Below are 27,934 nucleotides of genomic sequence, written 5' to 3'. Positions count from 1 at the left end.
TGACCACTTTCTACTAGCATGCCGTCGATTTAGAAATCAGAGGAAGGAACTCGAATTTTCATTCTGAAAAATGGGTATTTCTTTAGGTACTCAAAATACCCTCTCCTTCGAGGCTTCATCAATGGGCTTTAGCCAAAGGACGATCAGCGCGGCTATTTGCGACTTTCTCTGCGACGCAAGAAGGCTACCATGTTAATTCTCAGAATCAATGATTGGACAGCTCATTGAATCACTGATCGTGTGTTCGAAATTATTCTAATACCACCAAAAGTTTTTTCTTTATATATAATTTCTCTATCCCCCTTCCCTTTAACCTTTACCGCCGGCTTCTTGGCTAATCACCCGTAGTGGGTACGCGCCACATGTAAGGAACAAGCAAGCAAGCTAACAGAACAGCTCCTCGGCGGCCGGTGCCACCCCTGATTCGCCGTAAGCTGTGTTTCTGCGTCGCCCGCTTGTTTCAGCTTCGCGTTCATCGAGTACATTTATTGTGGCCGGTCGACTTCAAGCGGCAGCTTGCGGGGAGGCTCATCGAGAGGGGCGCTGGAAGGCTTCCCTGTCGGTCCATGTCCTCGAGGCTTCCCATACAACTGGCGCTGTCGTGCGTCTACTGCGCTCTGCGCATGTCCTTCATTTGGCTGACCGACTGGCTGTTCCCCTGGTGCGACCACCCGTCGCACTGCTTCGACTTCAGCGCCGAACTGGCTGCCAGCGTGAACCGCCGCGTGGACCCGTGCGACAACTTCTACGACCACGTGTGCGGATTCTGGAACGGCAGTCACGGCGGCACCAGAAACCAGTTCGAACTACTCGCGTCGCGGACGAGGTACGTGGCGACGTTTCGCGTCAATGACTCAGTCCCTGCAGCACATTTATATGGATCGCGGGACAGGTGCTCTCCGAGGTCTGTTTTGCGCAGCTACCAGAAGATCAACCGGATATATGTACAGGTCACCATTATGTACTTGTATTACACTATAAAAGAAAAGCTTCGTAGTAGTTACTATCTAGTGTCACACCATTTGCTATACCTTATATAACGACAGCTGGTAAGGATAGAGTTAGTAACAAAACTGACTAAACAAGGTAGTCAGTGCTAATGGGTTTCAGCTACCAATTCCAAACGCAGTTAGCAGCACCTGTTATAAAAATTCTCCCCGCTGCTGCATATATCGGACCAGCTGTGGTGTATTCCACAGTTGATCCTAGATATGTGTTATAGAATAGAAATTTAAAAAAAATTAAATTAAATTATGGGGTTTTACGTGCAAAAACCACGATCTGATTACGAGGCACACCGTAGTGGGGGACTCCGGAATAATGTGGACCACCATGGGGTTCTTTAACGTGCACCTAAATCTAAGTACACGGGTGTTATCGCATAATCAGCGAGACCGGCAGAAGTACGTACTCTCAAGCGCACTAAGCACTCTCCTGTGCAAGAGTCGTCTAATGCGATTTTCCCTTCAGGACGACGCATGACCATATTATAGTGTTCTCGCGCGATATAGTTAAAAATGCGGGAGTCTGTACCGTACGGTCCTGCTTAAGACAAGTGAAAGGTGAACGCGACAATTCATACCCGCAGTCACGCACTGTGGAGCGACCACCCATCGGACTGCTTTGAGTTCAGCGCATAAATGGCCGCCAGCGTGAAGCGCAGCGTGTACTCTTAAGTTCATTGGGTGAATTTTGCCGTGCAGCTTAACTCATATTTCAAATATGCATGCAGACGCACGTTCAGCGATGCTCATAGTCACTGGTAGCTCTTTTCGGAATTTACGACATTTGGTAATGCAAAAAGTGTCGCCCACCTAGATTAAGGTGCACATTAAACAACTCGGGTTGTCAAAATTAATCCCAGAATCCTCCATATGTACTCTGTCTCACATAGCCAGCTTTTGTTTCGGGCTATTGAAACTACATTTAACCAATCATTAAACTAGATCAAATACATCTAACGCGGGTGAAAAAAAAAGATTACATAAATCAGGAATGCACTTCTCGCGAGCGTTTTGACAAAAAAAGGGGGAGGGGCAGGGAGGGGGGAGGGAACGGGGCCTGCTGAAGTTACATTCATTGGGTGGAAGTCTGGCCCTGTATCGCGGCTTCCACAGCATCCCAATTTTACGGAAATTTGATAATTTTCAGTACATAGGTAATCTTTGCCCAGTTACACGAACGGCTCACCAAAGTGATCAACAACTGGTTGACCAAGAGGTGTACGAGCCAATCAGGTTGGAGCCAACGTTTCGAAAAGGGAACTGGCCGTCGCCAGGGGCCTGTCTGAATGTTGCCCCGATGAAGACAAAGTGGCCCTTGTCGAAACGCTCAGCCTCAGACATGCCTTGTTCAACCATTGTTGATCCCTTCAAACCTCCATCGTCCTGTGAATCTGTTTCTCGTTTAAAACGCTGCACAGGCCTGCGAAGGAGCTGTGTGCCCCTTTGCATCCTTGCCTCTCTCTCTCTCTCTCTCGTGTGTCTTCAGTGAAGAACAAGCATGGACCCACCGTGTGGACGCTGTTTTTTTTATACGCCGCAGGCTGCTCTTGTTCGAGGAGCTGGAGAAGAGCCCTAGTAGCTTCTCGTTCACGTCCGGCTCGCGGGTGACTGCGGGCTACCAGCGCTGCCTGGCCGTCATGGCCGAGAAGCAAGAACACACGGTCGCTCTGCACGAACTGCTCGCCGAGTTCCACCTCGAGTGGCCCTCTCTCGAACCACCGAGCAAGGAGTTCGACTTCCTCAGCTTCCTCGTCGGCCTCGGGCTTCGGTGAGCGCAGGCGCAGGGTTTGAGCAGGAAGCACGATGGTCGCGCGGAATACGAAGCGCAGAACATGGGGCGTTATATCCAATGCGCAGTAGTAATCGCATCGTTACACGCGGTTTATTTTCTCACAGTGAACGTATAAGTTAATGATGATAAATATTCCGAATGTTTACAAGCTATATGGACCCTATAACGCAAAACTATTTCAATCTGTTTTTGTAGCGTGAGCTACACTGGTCGAGGTTGAGCAGTTTCGCGCGGCTCTTGGAGAGCCGTGCTGCGCATGCGCGAGCAGCAGTGACCTCACACGGCGCACAGCTGGCGCGCTGTTGCCGTCGCCGTCGCGCGCGCCTCGCCGGTCTGCGTATTCCAGAGGAGCGACGTCAAAGCCGCAGCAGACGCACTGGCGCCGGCGCGTGCCCAGCTGTGCGCCTCCGTTGCGCAGTAGCCAAGTCTGACGCTGCGCCGGAGCCGCTTGATAGCGCCTCTCATTTTGTACTCATGCGCAGAGGTATCAGTGGGGGTATACATATAGCGGGGCGTTTGCCAGTGTGGTATAGCCATGGAGAAGGAGAGCGAAATTGCTGCTCAGCGGCGCAGAAGAGCGGACAAGCCTAACTCATCAGATCCCGAAGTAGCTGCCTGGCAATTAGCGGTTGAGCGTAGGAAGAACCAACAGAAGAAGGCTAAACGTGCTACGGAGACACCGGAGCAAAGGGAGGAAGGTCTAGCAAAGCGGCATCGCCAGGAGGCTGAGCGACGTGGCCGACCATCTCAGCAGCAGCAACAACAAGACGCCGTCGATGACGTCAAGGCTCGCCGATTGACTGACTATAAGGTGAAACTTGGCGAAAGCGCCAGTGCGACTCGGACCTTCGAGACGGACTTCGGGAACAATCCGTTTGAATATGTGTGCAACGTGTGTGAAAGACTGTAGCACATGAAAGACTTGACGCCGGTAAGTAGTACCATGTGTGAAACGTTGAGTTTAGCGGCGCCGCCTGAGTGGGGTGAAACCGTGGCGCGGCTTTGTACAAGTGCAAGGACTTTCTCGTTAAGCAGAACTTTCTCGTTCTCGTTGCAGTGTGTGTCATTGAAGCAGCAGTAAGCATGATAGTCAAGCTAATCCTAGACAACCAGGAAAGCTAAGAATAACCAGGTGAACCTTAGCTCACGCTACGTATATCCTGGCATAGCCGAGCTAAGCCACTGCTAATTTTTATTCCAATCTCCTGACGTCAAATTTAAGTAACCGCTGACGCAAGCATCAGGTGGTGACCCGCAGTGTTGTCTGAACAGCCCAGTCAAACGTTATTCTCGTTTATAGCAGGTCAGCTTTGTTCGCTTTCAAAATGAATAACATTGCCTACACTGAGTGGTTTTTCTTATCGAATTGGCTGACAAGAGGCGAGGAGCACGCTCAAGAGGAGAGGGTTTCGATGCGGCCGAGCCAGCGCAGTCAAAATAGATAACCGGATGAAGAGGGTGGTGCCGGCGTCTCCGATTGGTCCGCTTCCCCTTACTTAGCTTGCGGTGGCTGGTTGAAAATCGTGGCAAGCGTGCAACGGAAGGTTAAGAATGCCGCTAAAACGGATCCCCAGCAAGGAAGAGTCGGCAGAGCAATGTCGTATACGTGCCGAAAGGGCTCGATAATGTTTTACTGCCACACAAAAAGGTTGATTCATCATCATCATCAGCCTATATTTATGTTCACTGTAGGACGAAGGCCCCTCCCTGCGATCTCCAATTACCCCTGTCTTGCGCTAGCTGATTCCAACTTGTGCCCGCAAATTTCTTAACTTCATCACCCCACCTAGTTTTCTGGTATATTATACCAGAAATGGTATATTATGAAAGGTTTATATATAAAAGGTTTGTTATACGCAAACAAATCCATGCTCTCCGGCAGGTGCGAGTAGCGAGTGCCTGAGCGGTCGGCGAGCAGCCATCTATTCCTTTCGGAACGGGGCAGTCTCCGGCTATTCAGAAAAAAATTCAGGGGCCGAATTCATAAAGCTTTTCGTTCGTAAGCGCTGCTTGTCATTCGCCAGCCGCCTTCGCTAATGACATGTCCAACACCACGATTGGCTGACACCGGCTTCTACGAACAGTTTTAGCGTAAGAACGTTTTTGTGAATCCGGCTCCAGTTTTGTTCGGCATATTAATGCATGCATCTTTAACGCGTACACGTCACTTTGACGCGGTGAGTTTTCGCGGTTTCCTGACGTTGCGTGACAGACAGGCGAAGTGGGCGCAGCTCAAGAACTTTTGACCGATAGCAGATGGCTAAGGGCGAAAAGTCGTTGAATCAGGAATTATTATTCTTCTTTTCTTCAGTTTAATCATGCACAATCAGTGTGTACACGTCATATCAGATGGGGAGCTATCTCGGCTTTCGTGACGTCGCATGACCGACAGGCGAAGTTGGGGGGTCGCCCGAAAACTTCTTGGCCAATCGTGGAGGACTGATTACAGAATTGGAATAGAAAAGCTTCGAATATAGCTTTATGTTATAGCGCCCAATATGAATCGTTAAAAATGGTGCCGCTATGAGTGGATTGCGCTGTGCACGTGCACGTAACTTAAAGAGTTCTTAAGCCAAAAAATACTTTTTAGCCCCATTGCGCGAAGTTTCAGAAACAAAACCCACAATCCAGCTAAACCAGCGCGAATGCAAAGGGAAGCCAATATATACATATTATACGCAAGTCGTGCGTTGACCTATAGACACTGTGTAATGTTCTTATCCGGCGAAGAAAAGTGAGCGTCCCTCACGTGTTCCAGTGAGGATTCAACCCACACACCTGCGGTGAGGTGCGGCTTGGACTCCTACACATTAACCACTGCGCTATCACCAAAGTTGTGCTCGGTTTGGGTGAGCTGTGGTGTGGAACGTGCGTGGCGCATGGTCATAGAGTATAAACGTCGTGTGTGCATTCACTTCGTATAGGAGAGACATAGCTGTAGCTGCCCGGAACCTGTAAAATAGGGTTGGCCGGTTTCAGCGTAATTACAGATGAAGGGAAGATTCACCGCGCAGCAGCCGACATATACGAATTAAGTGGAAGTTTGCCGAAGAGAACAACCAGCGCGGGATGCCGACTGCCACCTACAAAGTCTCTTTCGCTTGTGCAGCGTCACAATGGTAGAACAACTTGTTCCTCCTGTGCGTCTTGGTGTTTAGGTTTGCTGTACATTATTCTACTTGGCGCAACGTAAGCGACGTGAAATACAAAGATGACTCCTTGAGGAGACGACGTCCCATTATCGCGTTAGCCGCGCATAACCAGCTGCGTGCCATGGCGTGCAAGATGCTTAGGATACTTTCTACTTGAAGGCCTACGTATTGAAACCATCATGCACTAAAAGGAGGTGTGGAACAAAACTTTCGCTGACGATGTTTGAATAAATACTTATTTTTCATGCGGCTTTTCTTTTTTTTAATTATATCTCGTCAATGTGTATCCGACTCCCCCGTATCCTCGCGCAGATACGACATCCACCCGCTGGTGAAATTCACCCTGGTGCCGTACCTGCTCACCGACGAGGGCTACTCAGTGATGGTGGCCGACGTGGATCGCCAGTCGTGGCGCAGCGCAACCACCGACTTGCACTCGGACTGCCTGCGCGCTTTCTCCGCCCGGCTGGACCCGAGAGCTGTGGCAGAACGGATGGCACGTGTGCGTGCCGATCTGTCCACGCTCGACGTTATCTCGCGCGCCTACCACCCGTACTCGCCACGCTACTACGAGTTCAGACAGCTACCCGCGCTCACCCGCAACCTCATTAGCGACAGCGCTTGGCTGGAAGTCTTCAACAACTACCTCAAGCCGGACGTGCAGGTACGGCTGGGCGCATGCGTGCACTTAAAGAAAACAAGGAAAAAAAATCACAGCATATCCACGGGGTGAATGATGATGAGTGGGCGAAGCTCCGGAGGGAATCATCGGATCTCCCGCTTAAGGAGACGCTAGCACAAACGCGTTAGAAACGTGCAGTACTCTCTATAGTAAGGGGGAGCGGCCACAGCGTCTTACGCAGCCATTTACACATGCCGGAACGTGCACCGCGTTTGCCGACGCCATCACATGACTGCTGAGAGAGTATACCCCCCGTATTCATAAACGCTCCTCGACTTGAACTTGACTTGCCACCGCCTTGGGCAGCGCGTTCGAAACGCGTTGAAGGTAAGGCGGAGAGGCCACAGCGTCTTACACCAGCTTCTTACACGGGCCGTAACGCGCTAGCACAAACGCGTTAGAAACGTGCTAGAAACGCTGCCTTTCGTTAATGTTGGGTATTTATTGCCATCGTGGTGCGTGTGTCTATATGCGCTTCGTGGCGTAGTGGTTAGCGCCGCGCGTTCGGAAGCGAGGGGTCCCAGTTTCGATTCCGCGCTACGGACACAACTTTCGGAATTTTTTTTTCATAAAACGCCGGAAGCGTTCTCCGGAAGCCGGAAGCTGGCTTCCGGAACCGGAAGCGGAACCGGAAGTGGAAACGGAACCGGCAAGTGGAACCGGAAGCGGAAGTCGGCTTCCGGTTATACTATACGTATACATATATATGTATATATGGGTATACATACATATACGGATACACAACGCCATCTATTGAGCAATTCATAAAACTAGACGTGGCTACCTACTACGACGGGGACGAACGGGTGCCGCTATAAGGAGCTTCGCCCCTAAAAGAAAGCATTAAATAGAGAAAGAAAGAAGGAAAGCGTGGGTTACCTAACGCTTTAGCATTCGCAGCCTCTTCACTGAGGAGGTGTTTCTTAACGGTCATCTTGCTCAGGTATAAGTACTGCAGGCTACCACTAGCTCATTTGGGCTAAAATTACTCTTACAACTGGTCTTTCTGCCCTTCTGCGCTCGTCGTTGGCCAGAAGCGCGAACCGTTGTCGTTCGGCGTCTCTGGTATATGGACGTCAGTATCATGGTGTTGCAACTTAGATATGATATACACGCGTGCAGTAAATAAACCAACCTCGCAGGTATGCGTACGCACCTCTTGTCAATCCTGAGTCTTCCTCGTTTCCAAAATCGAAATAGCGCTACAGCGAAACATGCGTCTCGAGCCATGATCTATGGGCGCGAGCGGATTGCCATCATCTGGAACGAGCAATGACAGGTTTATGTCCTTTTAAGCTCTACGCCACCAACTCGCTCCTGGCGGCCGTCTTACCGAATCTGCACGCGCCTAGTGCGTCCCAGTGCGCCTTTGGGCGCCGGTGCGTTTGACAACTGCCGAAGCGGCGTGCGGCTAACTGCAGGCTACCTGGACATCCTGAAGAGCCCTTCTTTTGTGGTTTCTTACGTTGAGCGTGGCTCGGCGCAGGACACTAAATGGCGCATTAGGTTCGACGCCTCGTATGCCCCACATCCGCGCTTAGGTATTCAACAGAAAATGCTCCTGCTAGAACAAATTGCCGTCATGCGTTGACTGGCCGATGGACTATAGAACAGCAATGATCTTATTTGGTATATATATTTTATGTTACTAAAGCGCGGTTTTATTAGTCCATGCAGCACAGCTGGTGTGAACTAATATCAATTGTATTGTCTTAGTGAGGCGTTTGCATTTCTGCAAATAAGTTGCTTAAGAAAACATTTTTGTTTCTTTTGTTTTACAGAACGCTGGTCATAAAGTTGCTGCGTACACATGGAGAACTCCAATGAGTTCCGTTTGCACTTTTACGCGCTTCACTTTGCACTTATGAGACTTCCTCGCGAGCATGTTCCAGGCTTCTACAAAATGCGCCAAGCGAACTTGTATATATGTTCCTTCAAGAGCATCAACCATTTTTCCGGAAACTGGTAGCACGCCAATGTTTTTTTCTTTCTTCGGACCCACTTAATATCGAATGGACCAATTCAGAAAGCTCCAAACCGGTGCGAACTTTTATAATTTTTGCTCCGGAGCTGAATCTGAACCAGATCTAAAAGCGCGAGACCGAACCCAAACCGAACTCGAAACACTTTAGGTTTTGATACCCTGGTTTCAGCTAGAATAAAATACTATGTTTATAGGTATCCTTCCTGGTTTCTTTGTTTGCTTTAAGGGTGCATGCAACCAGAACAGTTTTCTGCATTCATCATTTTTAAGGGAAATTAAATAGGTATGTTATTTAAAGCCCAGTCATCACATTTTGGCTGAAAGCTTTGGGCTATAGATATCTACGTCGATGCAGCGAAGAAACATGCGACCTATGTTAGGAGGGGTTAATGCACTGCGTCCGCGGGTTCTGAAGTCAAGCAATGGTCAAGCAGGCGTTTGGAATAACAGCTGACACGACGTCCTTCGACTGGGAAGTACGCATACTACAAGTGTAATGAAGAATTAGGAATGTGAGTAATGTACGCTATATAAGAAGGACTAGGGCAGACATCAGGTACGACAACACGTCGTATAACTCACTTATGTTCGTCATTGTCTTTTAGCACTACTCCGATTCCCAGCGTGACAGATCAACTAGCCCGAATCTCTGCCATGGTGCTAAGCAGCTACACATATCCTTTGGCTAGTAGTACCTATTGTATACTTAGGTTCCGGTTAAATGGCAGCTCTTTCTGAATGCACTAACACAGTGTACACATACAAGACTTGCTTCTTGCAGGTAGGTCCTGACGACCGCCTCCTGGCTTCCAGCCGGAGCCCGTTTTTCTTTCTGTGGAACGTGTTGGCTCACTTCGAGAACACCATGGTCGACGTGCTGCTTGTCGTGGGCTGGAAGGTTAGTATAATGTGTCACCGTATTCTAAACGGCATAAAAGTGACGCGACCTACACCATGTTTGTAAACAGTGGTAGGCACCGTCGATATATTTAGGCCTATATATAGCGAGTCGCGTAGGATCCGCCCACGTTCGCCGCCTCCGCTTGCACGCTGAGGATGATGCTTTTTTTTTTAATGGGGTGAGGTGCTAAAACCACCAGTTCATTATGAAGCATACGGTAGTGGGGGCGACGGATTAATTTTGACTACGTGAGGTTCTTTAACGTGCACTCAGTGCACGTTCTTGCATTTCGCCCCCATGAGGATAAGGACCGAACGAGACATTATAGGCCTAACTCGCTGACTGCCGCAGTGACGGCCGACAGCGCTTGCGATCTGGCCTGCCTCATCATAGTGCGCTTATTTTTGACAACACGAACGTGGGCTTAAATGAATTGGTTTTCTCGGTGTCGTTGGTGCGAATAGCAAACGAAACGAAGTACTTGCCAGCCAGCCGAGCCGCCTCGCTGAGACGGCCGGTGCTTGGGTTTCCGTCTGCGAGACGAAATGCCGTCGGACCGTTGCTCCCGATCGCGTCAGTGGTTTAGTACTGGGCGCTGCTTTACGAAACACGCGCAGATTCGAGATATTTTTTTTTCTATTCGGAACTATTTCATGTTAAAAAATCAGGCAAGTTTGCACTCGGTCGCGCAAAGCTTACGCACAGCGAAGCTTACTGGCTGCTACTGCTAGGTATGAACTTGGTTGCTGCTAGGTCTTAACTTGGTTTAACTTAACTACGCATGTAGTATATATTCTGGAGCGATCATTCTCGGAGGTACCGTCCCTTTCGCGACATTGCGCGTGACTAGCGCTGGATGCGTGGGCGCCTACGAGCGACAGCGCTCCTGGCATACCACAAACGCAGGCAGGCTAACCAAGTTTGGTACAGTGCCAAGAACGCTGTCGCTTGCCGACGCCGAACGCGTTGGCGACATTTCGCGTGACTAGCGCTGGACGCGTTGGCCCCTACGAGCGACAGCGTTCCGGGCATGCCACAAACGCAGGCAGGCTAACCAAGGTTGGCACAGTGCCAAGAATGCTGCTGCTTGCCGACGCCGAACGCGTTGGAGGCTAGCCGCTCGATATGAATCGGCCAGCTTCGCTGTGTCTTGAGCTTTGCGCGGCCTAGTGCAAGCTTTCGCTTTCTTTTTTCCGCCTGGCTCAGCGCGCCCCGGAAAGAGAGGCAGGGGTCGGGAAGGCAGGGAGCTGGCGAGGAGGAGACCGCACGCGGTCTCCTCCTCCTCTTCCGGGTTGCCGTGGCTATCACGGCTACGCACCACAAATTACGGCTGGCTTAAACAGCTTCGCTGTTAAAACAAGCTGTAGCCGATTTCTACGTCGCCGCGAGCGGCGATAGAAGCGATCGCCTTGGTGACCGACGAGGTACACCGGCCCCACGGCGACGCCGGCTGTGTTGGCCCGCGCAATCTGAGCTGTTGGCTGCGGCCGTCCGATCGCTCCAATTCTGTACTGTACTGTAGCTTTTATATCGCGCTCGAAATTTAATTGACTCGTTCAAGCGCGTTTATGACATCCACACTGCAATTAACGCAGCTGTGACCGTGCTGCCTGCGTATGTGAACGTGTGATAGGATAACTACACTGCAGGTGACTCAATTCTTTGAGATGAAAATAAATGTGAATGAGACGTGCTTTGTGGGGCATCTGCTCGCTCGACTTACATTCAAGGCTTAACCTAATCTAGCTTTCCCACAGTGCGGCAAGAAATTGTAATGACACGCTAATAATGATCCTAAGGTCGTAGGTTGGCTAATGCACGCCACTCAATATAACAGAGAAGCTTAACGGATACGAAATGTCTTGCGCATAAAGGATGATCTGGTATCAGAATCCAACTTTCGCTTTTTACCGCGGCGGCCCATTGCTTGCGTCGGTTTTCATCAACAGGAAACCTATGAAAAGTTTAGCCTTTTGCGTATTTAGACGCAATTAACTAAGCTCGTCGGCATACTGCGTTTCTTTCGTTGTAAAATCATAAAATAAACACCTCACACATGGAACCACACAACTACCCGCGAAACCCAGCGGCTGCTGTGGTAGGCGCGACACGGGCGGCGTCTCGGCGGCGGAGTGCCTACCATGCGAACTAAATTCCGACGACAGCGCCACCGCCTTTTCATGACGTAGCGCCGTGGTGTAGGTGTATACATGCCGAAAAAAATTTGACACGTGGTTCAGTTTGCCCGCTCTGTGTAGTGGCATACGGCGCAGTGCAGCCTTCGCTACTACCAGCTGCAAAATTATTTCGATAACACAAATAGTGGCACAGATCACTGTGTCCGACGACCCGGTAATGTGGTAAGTGATGCGACAAAAAAGAAAAGAACAAACATTAGGGGCAGCTTCACACTAGTGGTGCGAAGCTGGTGACCACAACTAGCTTTATCTCGGTTCGGCCAAGTTTTTGCGAGGCTATGCTTCGAGACTCGGCCACGTTTTGCGCAAGATCACCCCGGAATCATCGACAGCCCAAGGAGCAACGAACACTCGGTAATTAAAGTATCTGGACATTTCTGGACGCTCAAACGCTTTTGCTCGGTTTCGCGGGCTCGTAACTCCAGATCTTATGCGTAACTCCGGAACTGCGTTTCGCCGCCGCTTCGGCGGCGCGATATTCGGGATCGGACAGAAGTTGTCTCACTCGCTCTCGAGTAGCGGCGCGGCGGCTATCGCACCGCGCTTCCCCTTCTTCGGGAGTAACGATCTTGGCGGCAATGTGCTCGGCGCGGCGGCGACGCGGAGCTATGTATCCCGTGTGTCGGCGCAGTGACGTCACGGCTTAGCTCCGCCTCTGCGCAGCCGCGGCAACCACTCCGCACGGCGCGGTGACGTCATGGCTCGGCAAAGCTAAGGTGAAGCGATGCTTCTCAGCTAAGGCCTCTCAGCTGCTGGCCTTCAGCTGAATACAAAAAAAATGCCACTTCGCCAGCAAAACCATTAAAGCGCTTGGACACATTGTCAGCAAGGAGGGCATTCGACCCGATCCCGATAAGATTACCGCTGTCCTCCACTTCCCCAGTCCTCAACGCGCCAAAGACTTGCGTAGCTTCCTTCGCCTAGCTCCGTATTTCCGGCGCTTCATACGTAACTTTGCCACCATTGCGGCGCCGCTCCATTAACTCCTTCCTCCTGGAGCTTCCCACGTACGGTCGGACGAATGCCAAACTGCTTTTGACGCCCTCAAGCGTGCCCTCACGTCCGAACCTGTGCTTTGTCATTTCGACAACACCGCACCCATTATTCTACACAATGACGCCAGCGGCCACGGTATCGGCGCTGTTCTTCAGCAACGTCAGTGAAATTCCGAAGAATGTGTGGTCGCATACGCAAGTCGCACGCTAACAGCTGCAGAGGAAAATCATACGATTACCGAGCAAGAGTGTCTTGCCGTTGTTTGGTCCGTACAAAAATTTCGGCCTTATCTGCACGGCCGCCACTTGACGGTCGCTAAAGAATTAACGGGACGCCTCGGCCGTTTGATACTTCGTTTACAAGAATACGACTTCGACGTCACCTACAAGTTTGGAAAGAAACACCAGGATGCCGATGCTCTCTCTCGTTGTCCCTTACCACCGTCTTCAAGCGCTGCTTGCTTACCACCTTCCATGAGCAAACCGCAGGACGCGTCTTCTGCATTTCCTTCGCTCGCAGTTCTCGACCGGCTCCCATCCAGCCATTCTCATATGTTTGCATCTTGCCAACGTAGTGACTCCTACTGCCACTCCGTTATGGAACGTATTCGCGGATCATCTCGCACACCTAACGCTCAGCTCCGTCGGCAATTGAAGAACTTCGAGATCGAAAATTTTATGTTATACCGGTACGTGTTTCATCTCGAAGGACACCGTTGGGTTCCTGTCGTTCCCCGAACACTTCAGGCCCAGATACTGGAGACCTTTCACGACGATCCCACTGCCTGTCACTTTGATTTCCATAAAACCTATGAGCGAATCCGCAGCCGCTTCTCTTGGCCTGGACTTGCAACCAGCGTAGCGAAATACGTGGCTTCCTGTTCGCTCTGCCAACCTCACCTCCGGCTGAACTGCTCCAACCTGTCCCGTATCCTGAAGCTCCTTTCGCAGTCGTTGGTATCGACCGTATGTACCGCTACCCTTATCAGCTGGCGGTAAACGACGGATCGTCACAGCTCTAGACCGCTTGACACGGTACGCTGAAACAGCCGCACTATCTTCGGGATCCGCAGCGGAGGTTGCAGCCTTTTTCTTGGAAGCCATCTTTTTATGGAACGGAGCCCCACCTGTCCTTTTGAGTGACCGCGGCAGGACCTTTCTGTCTAAACTTCTCGACGATGTTCTCCGTGCGTCCAATACCAACCATACAACGACTTCCAGCTACCACCCTAAAACTAATGGCCTCACAGAGCGCTTTCATCGCACTCTGTACGACATGATATCAATGTACATCAACCCTGATCACACCAACTGGGATGTCATTCTCCCATTCGTCACTTTCCCATACAATACGGCCGTCCAACGCACTACGGTGTACTCGCCTTTTTTCCTTGTGTATGGTCGTCAACCGATCACTATCCTCGACGTTTCTTTCTTTGGTGTCCCCGTGCCCTCGTCCACATCAATGTGTGAGCAGTTCGTTTCGCGCATTACCCAGTGTCGCCAGCAAACCACAGTTCGCGCTCCTGGCTTATGCGAGGAAATTTCAGTCCCGTTTTATCGGGCCCTACACTGTTCGGGAACAGACTTCGCCAGTTAACTATCGTGTCACTCCCGTTCTTACGCCTTTGGACGGCCGCTGCCGTGCCACAGAGATGGTGGATGTTTCGCGTTTAAAGCCTTTCATACGGCGTTCGCCGCTATAACCAGCGGCCAGGTTGGCCGCTTCCACGCGCAGGGGAAATTGTGTGAGCATTATATTACTCCTTCATCTTCATCTGTATATGTTCGTCATCATGGCCAGCGTCATTCTCTTCAGTGCGCGGCCTCCTAAATAAACCGTCGAGGTTTAACAGCGGTCTCGCAAGATATATATATATATATATATATATATATATATATATACATATTGATATATAGATACATATATAGCAAACAAAAGACTGATTTTCCGGACACCAACTGATCTGCGGTAGCGGAAGCTAGACTGTCGAAACACCATGGCCAACAGTAAGGGCGGTTCATGGCATATATACAGTCTATTAACGCTTCTTTTCGATTTTGTTATTGCGCTTTGAAAACTACAATACTGGCACTGTGATTATGTGCTCTGAAGGCACGCTTTCTAAAGGTGCGTAGGTGCAAGTGCCACAAAAGCTGAATTCGGGGGTTTTACATGCCAAAACCGCGATATGATTATGACGCGCGCCGTAGTAAGGGACTCCGCATTAATTTTGACCATCAGGGGTTCTTTAATGTGCACCCAATGCACTTCACACGGGTGTTTCCGCATTTCACCCCCGTCGAAAGGAGGCCACCGCGGCCGGGTTTTGATCCCGCGACCTCGAGCTTAGCAGCGTAACACCATAGCCACAACAGCACCGCGGTGGGTGCAAGTGCCACAAAAGTGTGCAATCAGGAACGCCCGCTGCGCTGTGAGCAAAGGAAAAGAAAAAAAGAAAGAAACGCGTTGGGAAACACTTACTTCTTAATGACCGCGACGCTTAGCGCATGTTATGAAAAACTAAGAATTTTTGGGGGAACAAAGAAACCCAGGTAAAGAAACTGCAGTTTCGTCTTGAGTTGCCTCCGTAAGTTACAGCGAGGCACTTCAATGTTTGATATTCATTCCAGTTTCACTAAATTATGGGGTTTTACGTGCCACAATCACGATCTGATTATGAGGCACGCCGCATAGTGCGTGAATCGGGAATAATTTTGACCATGGTTTCTCGGGTTCCTAAATCTATGTATTCGCGAGCGCTTTTGCATTTTATTATTTATTTATTATTATTTATTTACATATACTGCAGCCATATATAGGGCTATAGCAGGAGTGGGAACATTATACATTGCTACACAATAACAAACATACACATACACAAAAAATGAAAAAAGAAAGCGCTTTACATGTTAGCGAGGTGCTTAGTGGTGGTAGCTATAAAATCTTTTAGTGATAGTGAACGAATGTCGCCGGGAAGAGAATTCCATAGCTCAATTGTACGTGGGAAAAAAACTGTATTTGAATGTGTTAGTACGGGCAAAGATAGGTGATATGTTCAAGGCATGGGAGCTACGGCTACAACTTGCGTTTATAAATGTGATGTAGTTGCAATCAGAAAGACCACAAGTGGAGTTAATAATTGCATATAAAAGTTTTAAGGCTTGGATGAGGTACCGATGAGATGAGATACCGCCTCCATCGAAATGCAAACCCGCGACTTCGAGCTCAGCAGCGCAACTATATACCTGGGTGGGCGACATTTCAGTTAAACGTTCAACGTTTCTATTCTCTCAATTTGATTATTTGGCACCGCAAGGCATAGTCAATGTCCAATATTCTTGCTCTCAAGCTAATGCCTTTGCCAATTGCTTCTGGGGCTGTATTATGCAAGGGTTATCTTCATTTTTTTGTTTTTGACGTTAGTCATTGCCTGTCGTGACACTAGGCCTTCGTGATCGCCGGTATCAGCCACTCGCTCTAACGGGCGATAAGAAATGTGTGGAATCGAAGGAAAGGAAGCCTTACAGAATTCGACCCCTGGACCGCTTTTGAACCCATGATTTGCGATCATATGCGTGAATCGGGCTTGTTTCCGCTTTCCCGTGACGTAGCCCCCTGTTCGACGTCTTATAGTTGCGACGAGCATCCATTACCGTGAGGATGTTTGCACTGAAGCTGTCAATGGCACTTGCCAGCTTCACAACGGTAAAATAACGCTGGCGGGAAGTGTGTCCGCTCACAAATTTATCGCTACGTCCGCTCCCGCGTCGCTGGCATACAGGCGTGCATTGAGGGAGGCATGGTCGATCGAGAATACAGTCGCTTGGACCGTGTTCTTGAGTCACTATCTGTGGTGACCGGCAGTGGGTGTCCAGTTGGGGCGTTGATTTGGCTAAGCAAACCCGTCAGCTGTATTTTCCTGGCACATTTTTGCCACGTGAATTGACACGACTCTCGTCGCTGAAGTATATATATTCCCCGAAAGGGATAGGTGGAGATATACGGCCTCCAGTCTTCAAATCAGTAACCCTACGCAAGACCACGCAAGTGAAATATCAAATGACCTTCCTCTGCCAGGTTGTCATGGACGAGGCGTACGCCTTCTCGGCAACACTGTCCGACTGTTCCAAGAGGGAGCACTTCCGGGACTCGCCCGTGGAGAACGCCAAGATCTGCGTGAACACAATGCTGCAGCTGGCACCGGCAGCCCTGGGTCACGTGCTCTTGGGCGCGGTTGGGCGCATGGACATGGTGAAGCGCTCGGCATCGCTCACCGAGCACATACGCAACGCCTCGGTGCGCTCTTTCCAGACCCTCGCTTGGATGGACGCAAACACTTCCAAAGCGAACGTGGTGCGTTCAAAGTCTTTCGCTATGGTACAGTTCTCTACAGGACCTCTTTCTCGAGGTCACGTGGGATCCCTAAACATATCGGTGTGTTAGTGGCCTAAGTGCTTTATCGCAGTAATTGAGTTCAGCGAATCAAAAAGAGACTGGGGTCTGCGATTTCTTTCTCTTTAAGCCATATGTATATCCCTATTTCAATTCATTCGCTTTAAATGGTCTATTCAACGCTGTTTATCGAATCGCGCTATTTGTTTTTGATGCGTAGTTAAGATGTTTTGTACTGATCATATGAATGATCAAAATTTTGCGTAGTGAATAGTTTGCACCCGAGGCGTCAAAGAAGACGCTGAACAGAAATCAAAGGGGAGAAGCGGATGAAGAGAAGTTTCTCTAGAGTGTGAGAATAAATGACGTACGATACCCGTCTCCCTACAGATATGATGACTAAGTGAATCACTTTAGGAACGCTACATTTTGTGACTTTTTTTGGAAATTTTTGTAGTCTTTGGTGATATAAATAAAAATTTGGCGATCATCAGTCAATGAATATTGCTTTGATTTCGTAGCAGCCAAGCGAAGAGACACGGACGAGAGGAGACTACACAAGCGCTGTCTTTCAACTGCAGCCCTAATTCAAAAATGGGGCTGTACGTGCTAAAACCACGATCTGATTATGAGGCACGCCGTAGTAGGAAGTCCGGAATAATTTGGACCACCTGGGGTTCTTTGACGGGCACCTAAATCCAAGTACACGGGTGTTTTCGCATTTCGTCCCGATCGAAATGCGGCGGCCGTGGCCGGGATTCGATCCCGTGACCTCGTGCTTAGCAGCCCAACACCGTAGCCACTATAAAAAAAAAACGTAATAAACTAACAAAAAGAAACGAAACACCATACACATGTCATTATAAATATTATTCAAGTATGCACATTCAGCCTGCGTTAAAGATATAGACGGATGACTCACACACACCGGCCCGTACTTTTGGATATTAGCACAGTACGTGGGACATCCGCCAATTTTACGCGCCACTTTCATTCCAGCGTCTGTGGCAAAATGGAAACTGGTGGCACGCATACGCTTTTGCGCCAACGTGCACTCGCGCGAACGTGACGCACGCGGCAACCGTGTGAAAAGGCTACTTCCACGGCGGCGGCTCGAGAGAAGTATGCGTGCTGTTGTGTTGGAGCGTCAGGCTCATGTGCACGAAGACAGCGGTTCGATTCCAGCTTTGGGGGCATATTTCTTAATTCTTTTTTTTCTCTGTGTGAACTATTCGGCATGCAGCAGCGGCACCAACAGCAGCTATACTGTCAGCAAAGTACGGCAGGGTCCGCCTAGAAAACTACGCTTTAGAAAGGTCCCCATTGGACACACTGATTATTTTTAATTTTCTACAATAATTACTAGAGGGCGCTGCGATCGTTCAGCTATTGTGGGACCGATGCTCAGTACACGGATTTGTCTGATTTTTCGTGCTTGTGGCTTCAGGCGTGGCTTTATTTATAACGCGTTTTATTGCGATAGCAACTATATGGACACTCCAAGCGCATTTCTGCCGTCGCCGTGAGGCTCCGTATTAAGTTTAACGGCAATAAATCGCCGCGCGCCGTACGCTGTGTGTGCGAGTGAAATCGTACGAGGGGGAGCTGCCAATCGCGGGTCAATGTAGCGCGCGCGAGGCACGAAGGCGAGGCGACGGAGAGGGAGAGGAGGGGGGTGTTCTGCTCCTTCGGCTGTTGCTCACAGCGCGGCCGCGCGGCCGCCGTATCTTGAAAGCGATCTGCAATGTGGGCGAAGTGCGCCCCCGCGCAGGCCTCATCTTCAAATCGATATGCGATGAGGACAAAATGCATGCGCTGAGTGCCGGTAGCTTCGTATGAGCTTTGCCTTCGACGTTCGCGTTGAAGCGAGACGAGAGACTGCGCGAAGGTCAATTTGCCCGCTGCTGATGGCGCGCTTTCTCACTCCGGCGTTATCACAGCGAGTTTCCGGGTCATCGAGCGAGATATGTTCATGTTTACCTGTGCGCGCGTGACACCGAGCTTGCCTACTTAGTGTTACGATTCGATTAGAGCGGCCATGCCCGGACCACGTGCAGTCTGTTACGATTCACTTAGAGCGGCCATGCCCGGAACACGTGCAAATGCATGGGAATCGGCATGCCTAACGATCGCGCTCGTCAACATGAATAGACGTGTCCGTCGCGAGGGTCAGAGACGAAACCTATCGTTCCGCCTTGCAACCCCTCTCATCCCCCGCTGATGACGTTCACCCCGTCACGGTGACCCACCATCTCCACTTCGTCGGGTTTGCCCTATCCTGCAGGGGGGGGGGGGGAGAGGAGAGGGGGAGAGTGCCTGGATGGTGGATGGTATAAGAAAGCCAGCCAACAGACACGTGGAGAACACATTTGCTTTGCCCTAGCGTGCAGGTGCATGCACGCTCAACGTTTCTTGTGTGTTTTCTTTGGAGCACACCGCTCACCTGTAACCATGCATTAAACTTGTGTTATTTGTTTTACGTCGCCTCGTCTTCCCTGCCGGACCCTCTCCGATGGTCAACCTGGTTCGAGCTCGAAGCAGACGCTGTTGAAGGTTCACCAAACCTCGGCCCGTAACATTAGTTAGTAAGCGAATGTTTACAACTTCATACGGTCAATTAAACTACTATCCTTGCTTCGTATAAGCTCTCTACTAATTTGTTGTCGCAATCGATGCCTTGTATTGCGGGCGACACTGTGACAGCTCTTTTTCTCTTTCTAAACTTTCAAAATATTCAATTTTCATAAAAGCACGAAGGCACTAATCTTTTGGGCACATGCATAATCATGGCATATTGCTGCAACGCAGTACGTACGTACTTTGTTGAAAATGATCAAATTGCAAAGTCTTAAGTCGGAAAGACACAGTTTAGGCACGTACATATTCCAATAGGGTCCTTCGTTTTCGGGCAAAACTCGATATCTCAGCGAAGTTGGCCCTATCGTAAAGGATAATAATAAATGCAGATGTTACAATACTCATGAATGCTGCCCGCCTGTTGTGAGTAAATGATCACGATATATTATATTATTATAATAATAACACATGAATATGGTATGTTTATATCTATTTTTCACTTAACATTCAAGCAAAAGCTGGCATACATTAAAACATTCAGCGTCTGCCAGCGTTGAGCGAACTAAAGCTTGTTGCGCCTTTTAGTAGCCGCGTTTACATGAATACGACAATGGGCGCATTGCATCGTATTTACGGCACGTCGCGTACATGTACACGGCAGTATAATGCGCTAGTAAGCGGATTATGGCAGCGTTGATGTTCCTCAGCATTGCGAACGATAGCTGTGACGTTGAGAGGATGTTTACTCAACTACGTTATAAGTCCAAAAAAGGATTATTGAACCTGCCGTGATTGCTCAAGGGTTATATGTTGGGCTGCTGAGTTGGCTATGTTGACCCTTGCAGTGACCTTGGCGAAACTGTGCTGTGACGACAAATGGCCGACGCCGCAAAGAGTAATAACACTTATAAAAACTCTTGGATTGACGACACATTTCTCAAGGAGGTTCCATTAAACAAAGTAAATTAGTGGCGTTGAAAAGTAAATTTGGTAAATTTCGGTCTGGGTGGGAATCGAACCCGGTCCTCCGCGGTGCGAGACGAGCACGCTTCCCTGAAACCACAGCTGCTCCATGGTTATGTATTACTAAAGATGTGCCCAGTGCGTGCCTGATTGCACACGTCACGTGGCCACAGAGACGACCTCGGGCCAATGCTCGTGCGTCCGTCGTCGTCGTCTTCTTCGGCGAGTGAAAGCGTGCGAAGGTGAGCCGACGATCACGGCTCAATCTCGCGCGCCCAAAGGTGGAAAGCGGGGAGGAAGCGTGCCGTCTTCCGTCGTGTGCATGGCACCGAGGGAGGGGAGGGAGGGAGGGGCGTTGTACTTGGGCTGCGTGCGGTCGCGCGGGCTTTATCTTGAGAGCGATCTGCTTTGGGGGCACAGTCTAGGTGGGCCGACGGCTCATAGGTTTGCGTGTGCTGTGTTCTCGCCGCTCAGTTTGCGTTGAAGCGATAGAAAACATGAAGGTCACTTCGCTCGCGGCTGCCGCCGCGCTTCCTCACGCCAGCATTATTTTTACATAACGTTGTTGTTATTGTTTTGTGGATGTCGTTTTGTGTGTGTGTGTGGGGGGGGGCAGGGGGCCTTTAATTTTTACCCTATCAGTCACCCACTCCTTCCTCGTCTTCTTGCTTGCAAAATAATTCCCAACTTTATCCTTAATATGACACTGAACGCAACGTGCTAATAGATGGACTTAAGCGCAGAATGGCCCCGGATACAAACCACCTATTTTCAGACCAACCAACTTTTCAGTTTCCCCAAGAATCAATAGCCGCTGCCTTTTTGGCAGTGCAGCTCTCGTCTCTTCTGATTATGCGGGCATACATCATTCACCTTCCCCCTGAAACCTTCACTGCAATGTCTGAGACCTTGACCGTTTTCCAGATTGTCTTTCCGAGCTTTCTCGTTGCTCCACACAATACTACACGCTTACGTTTGGACAGACGGCGACAACCAGTATAACATCTCGTCGCGCAGGACCGCATGATGAGCATCGTGAGCGTAGACGCAGTTCCGGCACACTTGATGGACAAGGCGGCTGTCGACCAGAACTACGACTTTCTGCCCTCCTTCTCCGAGGACGCCGGCGCCTTCGGGCGGCAGCTGCTCGAGGCGCGTAAGCACCGCTTCGAGAAGCTTCGGCGCCTGATGTACACCGACCCGGAGAAAATAAAGCGTCGCAGCGAGCTATCGCTGCCCATCCTGGCTGTGAACGCCTTCTACATGCCCGTCTTCCACGTCATTTTCGTTACTGGCGCCATAATGCAGGCAAGTCCTGACTCGCACGTTCGAGCGGTTTGCATGGAAACGCGTTCAGTGGTAGTTTTATGGCGAACAAAATTATTTCGACTTTCATATACCACGTGTGCGAGCACGTGTAGGCATGGAATTCTTTTCAGAAGGCATCATAGGAATAGTGCGAGGCAACGAGTAACAAGAATGGAAGGACAGGATTAAGGCTTGGCATCGTGCATCGCTTCCCTTCCCTATAGGTGCAGCTTCATGAATCGACGCACCAAGTAGAACGTTACGCTGCGGTTAACATAAATCTCATTTTTTTGTCTCGGTTATGTCATCGTTATTTTTCTACATAGACGTTATCCCTCGAATGCATATGTACAGTACTCAGCGATTGAAACGCGATGCTCGGGGTGCGTGGCTGCGGGCACTTTTTGCAACACCGGTGAGCGCATTTTGTATTACATCGTGACTGCGTTCTGTCCCTCAGTGGTTATCCAGCGCTCACACGTTGCGCAAAAAGTGTGGGCCATTATGCGGTCCGAGTATCGCGTTTCAATCTGAGCAGTGTACCTTGAAGCGGTAAACATCGCAAACACGCGAGGCAATTTTAACAAACGCTTGAGATGGACAACATTGGTCTGTGCCCCGTGTGATTTTTCCCGGCTTTGTCCCGTGATTGCGCTGTTTTCTGTGTTATGCCGTCATACCAACGACTCCGGTTATAAGAAATTTTGCAACTTATGTACCATTTTGATTTCTATCCTCGTTTTTTGTCTTCGTCAACGTCATACAGTGCCAATATCCACTCCCTGTGCCTGCGTTTAGATGGCCATGGGATCGGCACCTGCCTGCCCAGAAATTACTGGGGCCAGAATGGCGGCCACTTGTGTACTTTTGATAAAGGTTGTCTTTTCGCAGTGTTCATTTGCTTAGTCAAGATATTTTACTATGCTTCACCAGGCACCTCTTCTTCATAGCATTTAGTCGGTGGTCTCGATGTTCACTGGAGTAGTCGGTTCGCACCACGTACAACCACTGTCATTTGTATTCTTCCCAAAGACAGCGCTGACGATCCGAGCTCCGCGAACGATGGTATGCAAACTCATATAACATGGGCATGCATGGTAACAGTCGTTCTATCTATAAGTTCGTGACTTGTCGTCGTCAGTTTACGTATTTCGCCATTCTAAGGCCTCTCCCGGCGATGTGCAATTACCACTGTCTTGCGTCAGACCGTTTCACCATATATATGCCTGCAAACTCGCTAGTCTCATCACACCACCTAACCATCTGCCATCCTCGACGGCGTTTCTCATCCCTTATCACCCGTTCTATTTACTCTTTTACGTAGAGCACCAGCTATCTACACTGCGCACTTCATGACCGGTCCAACTTCACTCTCATCTTATTAATCACAACTAAATGTATATTGCACCCGTTTGCACGCTAATCCATCCTGCTGTATACCACTGACTGTTAACGTTACGTCTGTCATTTTGAGAACTTCTCAAACTTATTTTGTTCAACTCCAAGTTTCAACCCCACAGATTATTAGCACTGTTAGCACACGTTTTATTTTTTCAAGCATATCGGTTGGATAACGCTCATGAGTTGGGAGTGCCTGTCGTATGCACTGCCACCCATTTTTATCTGTTCGGAAATTTCCTCGCAATCTGGGTCCACTGCGACTACTTGGCCGTGAAAAATGCAATATTGAACGGCTTAGAGAGGCTGACTGCCCATCGCGAACTCTTGTTCCTTAAAATGTTACTGAACATTACCTGACTCTTTTTCATATTAATCTTCAAACTTTCCCATACAATTTGTCGGATAAGTTCTTCAGTGATTTCTTATAATTCTTCTCCAGCGTTCCTGAAGAGGACAGTGTCATCTTCAAACCGCAGATTGCCGAGACTTTTCCTCGTTGATCCTCAAAACGAATCGTTCCCAATAAAACAATTTCAGTACTTCTTACAAGTTTGCAGGGAATAAATTTGGAGAGATTGTCCCTCCTTGTCTGACACCCTTCTTAACAGTTATTTTTTTCCGCTTTTGTTGTGAAGAATCACTGTAGCTGTGCACTACGGAATCTAAGCAGATATTCCCAACATATTAGCGTACACTTCCTCTACTTCTTGAATACTCATTGCCTCCATGACTCACTGTGTCATTATTGTCTTATGTATTCCTAGTTACTTTCTTAACAAAACGTCGTTTTATGCATTGAAGCACAAAAGTAACTGGAACGCCAATGCATTTTCTCGAAAAGTTCGGGAATTAATATGTTGAAACTGGCGTCATCCTGAGAATTCGTTCCAAGTGAATCCGCCTTGCGAACTGCACGGCTAGAATTTGTAAATTGAAATATGGGCGATAAGGTAATTACTTTAAAAATTAATTAGTGTATTTTTGTTAATTAGTCGATTATGCATTTCAATCTTTTGTGCAAGTAATATCCGCCTCTTCGAATAGACCAGCTCATGAACTATAGAATTGTGCTATCTGCCACAGGCAACCTTTAAAAAATTTTTGAAAGTGTTCGCTGAAACACCCGGTATACGAACGAGGTAAACAGTCACGGATGCCGAGGTAAGCATGGAAGGGTTCATTCTTTCATGCTTATACTTGCTTTTAAATTTAGAGGATCCACAATTTCTGTTTTCGCTGTAACCTTAAGGCAGCGGGACACGATGTCATCGATATAACGCATTGGGTTTTTCGCAACCGCACTTCAGTCTCGTCATATGACGGTCTAGCCTCAGTTGTTTTGTTTATAAACGTAAACTGCCTTTTCCGAGGCTACACTGTGCCCTTTTCGGACAACACAGTCGCCGTTTGCCGTGGGCACGGATGAACCGGCCATCAATTACGGCAGCCTGGGACGTATCATCGGGCACGAGCTGTCGCATGCTTTCCAAGAGAGCACCTCGTCCCTCGACGAGCACGTGCAACCGCTCACGCTGTACAGCCCGTCGTCGCACAAGGAGTTCCTCGGCCGTCTCGCCTGCCTCACCAAACAGGTGGGAGAGCGGCTTCGCCCCCTGTAGTTTCTGAAACTCTCTATAGTTGAAGTTCCGTAAGCACGCGTCACAGAACCGCCGGTGGTCGAAACTAATGTGGAGCCTTTCACTACGACGATTGCCACATGCTTTGGGACTTCGAATCCGATCGGCCAATTAGCTCCTGGCTTTCTTTTTTTTTTCTATATGCATCCTTAATGGCGAGCCCTTAAGCTGTACCTGACACAGAACATCAGACACACTGTAAGCAATGGAAAGTGTTAGTAAACATCTAAATAACAATAATAATGAATTCCACGCTAAAATTTGACACCTGTAGTCGTTTAACGTAATACCATTCCCCCCATTCTGATTTTATTCCAATCTCCTGACGTCAAATTTACGTAACCGCCGGCGCAAGCGTCGGGCGGTGGCCCGCAGCGTTGTTTGAGCAGCCCAATAAAACGTTCTCCTATAGTTTAAGGTGGCGGTCCCACTCCGGCGGCACGAGCCCCCCGTTTTCAGTACTTTTGGAGCAACCGTGGCGGCTCTTCTACTTAAGATATGAAGTTGTCGTATAAACCATAAAAAGCTTAATTCTTGTAGATTCCAACTATATATAATATAAAGAAATTGATTAATGTGATTTAGAAATAAATGCTCAAGAACAAGCATCAGATACGTGGTTTTTGCAAACTGTGTCTCAGTTGTGACCATATTTAGAAGAAACTACCGCACTTACTGCATTGCGGCTTGCTCTGTAGCTTTAGGACATATTTATCTAGTTCCTAGACGTAGCAAATTAATTTTTAATTTTTACTTTTTGGATAATTTGCTTTTGAAGATTGCCAAATATTGCAATCTTCTGTTGTAAACAGCCCGGCAACTACATGCTCAAGGAAGCTACATTTTGGCTAAAGTAGAGTTCAAGGAATTTACATTTAGGACACAAAATTTCATTCATGTAACTTTATTCGTTTTCCTAATAATGCGGCCGAAAATAAGCAATATTTAGAATTCTGGCTTTATTTTTGCCCATTTTTGCGGGAAGGTAATAAAGCTGCGAAGCTGCGCTTTAAAACTAATAAAGTTACATGAATGAAATTTTGTGTCCTAAATGGAAATTCCTTGAACTCTACTTTATCCAAAATTTAGCTTCCTTGAGAATGTAGTTGCCGGGCTGTTTACAACAGAAGATTGCAATATTTGGCAATTTTCAAAAGCAAATTATCCAAAAAATAAAAATTAAAAATTAATTTGCTACGTCTAGGAACTAGAAAAATATGTCCTAAAGCTACAGAGCAAGCCGCAATGCAGTAAGTGCGGTAGTTTCTTCTAAATATGGTCACAACTGAGACACAGTTTGCAAAAACCATGTATCTCATGCTTGTTCTTGAGCATTTATTTCTAAATCACATTAATGAATTTCCTTATATTATATATAGTTGGAATCTACAGGAATTAAGCTTTTTATGGTTTATACGACAACTTCATATCTTAAGTAGAAGAGCCACCACGGTTGTTCCAAAAGTACTGAAAGCGGGGGGCTCGTGCCGCCGGAGTGGGACCACCGCCTTAAAGGCGGTCACTTTTGCTTGCTTTGAAAGCAAATATCAGTGCGTCTTTGGCAAGTTTTTTTTTTATCTGATTGGCTGAAAAAAGGCGAGAAGCGTGCAGAAAAGTATAGGGTTTCGGTGGGTCCGAGATAACGCAGTGAAAATAGATAACCGGATGAGGAGAGTCTGCGATTGGTCCACTTCCCCTTGCTTAGTTTGCGATTGCTGATCGAAGATCGCGGCGGCGTGCAACGGAAGGTTAAAGATGCTGCTGAAACTGATCCTCAGCGAAGAAGAGTTGGCAGAGCGATGTCGTGTACGTGCCGAAAGGGCTCGACAACGTTATACTTTCACGCAAAATTTCTTATTATACGCAGAGAAATCCATTCTCCCCAGCAGTTCTGAGTAGCCAGTGCCAGAGCGATAGGTCCGCAGCCATATTTTATACCTTTCGTAAAGCGGCAGCCCCCAGCTATTAAAAAATTCAGTTTTATTCGGTACATTATTTCATCTTTAGTGCCATATGTCACTTTGACGTCGTGAGTTTTCGTGGTTTTGTGACGCTGCGTGACACACAGGCGAAAGGGGCGCAGCCCTGAAAATATGGCCAATAGCGGTGGCCTGATGGCGGAAAAGGCATAGAATCGAAAATAATAAAGAATTGTTTTATTTTGTTCGGCCTAATCATGCATAATAAGTGTGTGCAAGTCATATGAGATGGAGATTTCTTGCGGTTTTCGTGACGTCGCGTGACACACAGGCGAAGGGCGGGTGCAACGAAACATTTGTGGCCAATCGGGGAGGGCTAGTGGCAGAAATGGCTCGGAAACAGATTCGAATAGCTTTACGACATAGCGCCCTGTTCTGAAAAATTGGTGGTAACGTCACTAAGAGATATCCTCTGCGTGCGTCTATTTCTCAAGGTCCGCTATAATGCACATGTGCTGTCGAATAGAAAAATGAAGGTCAGTTTTATATTAGTGCTTTCATACCGAGCTAGAAATAGTGCTCCCCTTTTTATGGCTGTTCAGCCAACAGCACTAGCTTGGGCAACGAATGTTCCTTCGGCAACCCTGTGTACATGGTTTCTGCGGCAGGTCAACGACGGTTCAGGCAGCCAGACTTTGGGCAACAACTCCATCTCGGAGACGTTCGCCGACAACGCCGGCATCCAGAAGGCTTACCTGGCCTTCAAAGCGCGGCTGCAGTCCGATCCACTGCTGAACGTCAAGCCGTCCAACCAGCTGGGTTACACGGCGCAGCAGCTGTTCTTCGTCAGCGGCTGCTTCGTGTTCTGCGCCTTCCAGGGCTACGCGTTCGACCACAACGCTGTGTACCCGCCGCCGTTCCTGCGTTGCAATATGCCCGCTATGAACACGCGCGACTTCGGAGCCGCCTTCAGCTGCGCCCAGGGCGCGCCCATGAACCCTATCATTAGATGCAACTTCCACTAA

The 27,934-nt window shown here is 48.7% G+C and overlaps 1 protein-coding gene across 1 annotated transcript; it reads left to right on the top strand.

The window, feature by feature from the left end:
• Positions 1 to 566: 566 nt before the first annotated feature.
• LOC119440417 (neprilysin-1) lies at positions 567 to 27,934 on the top strand. The gene is made up of 8 exons (XM_037705330.1): positions 567 to 826; positions 2,545 to 2,772; positions 6,261 to 6,612; positions 9,396 to 9,512; positions 16,790 to 17,008; positions 21,662 to 21,952; positions 24,754 to 24,945; positions 27,578 to 27,934. The coding sequence occupies exons 1-8, from the start codon at positions 567 to 569 to the stop codon at positions 27,932 to 27,934; spliced, it is 2,016 nt and encodes a 671-aa protein (XP_037561258.1).

This window comes from Dermacentor silvarum, chromosome 1, assembly GCF_013339745.2.
Source record: "Dermacentor silvarum isolate Dsil-2018 chromosome 1, BIME_Dsil_1.4, whole genome shotgun sequence".
NCBI classification, from domain to species: Eukaryota; Metazoa; Arthropoda; class Arachnida; order Ixodida; family Ixodidae; genus Dermacentor; species Dermacentor silvarum.
The sequence above is the reverse complement of the archived record's forward strand: the minus strand, read 5'-3'. Positions and strand labels throughout refer to the sequence as shown.

What these genes read in the sequence shown, in the direction of transcription:
- LOC119440417 (XM_037705330.1), top strand. Translation starts at nt 567, where the DNA reads ATGTCCTCGAGGCTTCCCATACAACTGGCGCTGTCGTGCGTCTACTGC. An exon ending in CTACTCGCGTCGCGGACGAG is followed by an intron (nt 827 to 2,544) that starts GTACGTGGCGAC and finishes TATACGCCGCAG; the next exon opens with GCTGCTCTTGTTCGAGGAGC. An exon ending in TGCTTGTCGTGGGCTGGAAG is followed by an intron (nt 9,513 to 16,789) that starts GTTAGTATAATG and finishes TTCCTCTGCCAG; the next exon opens with GTTGTCATGGACGAGGCGTA.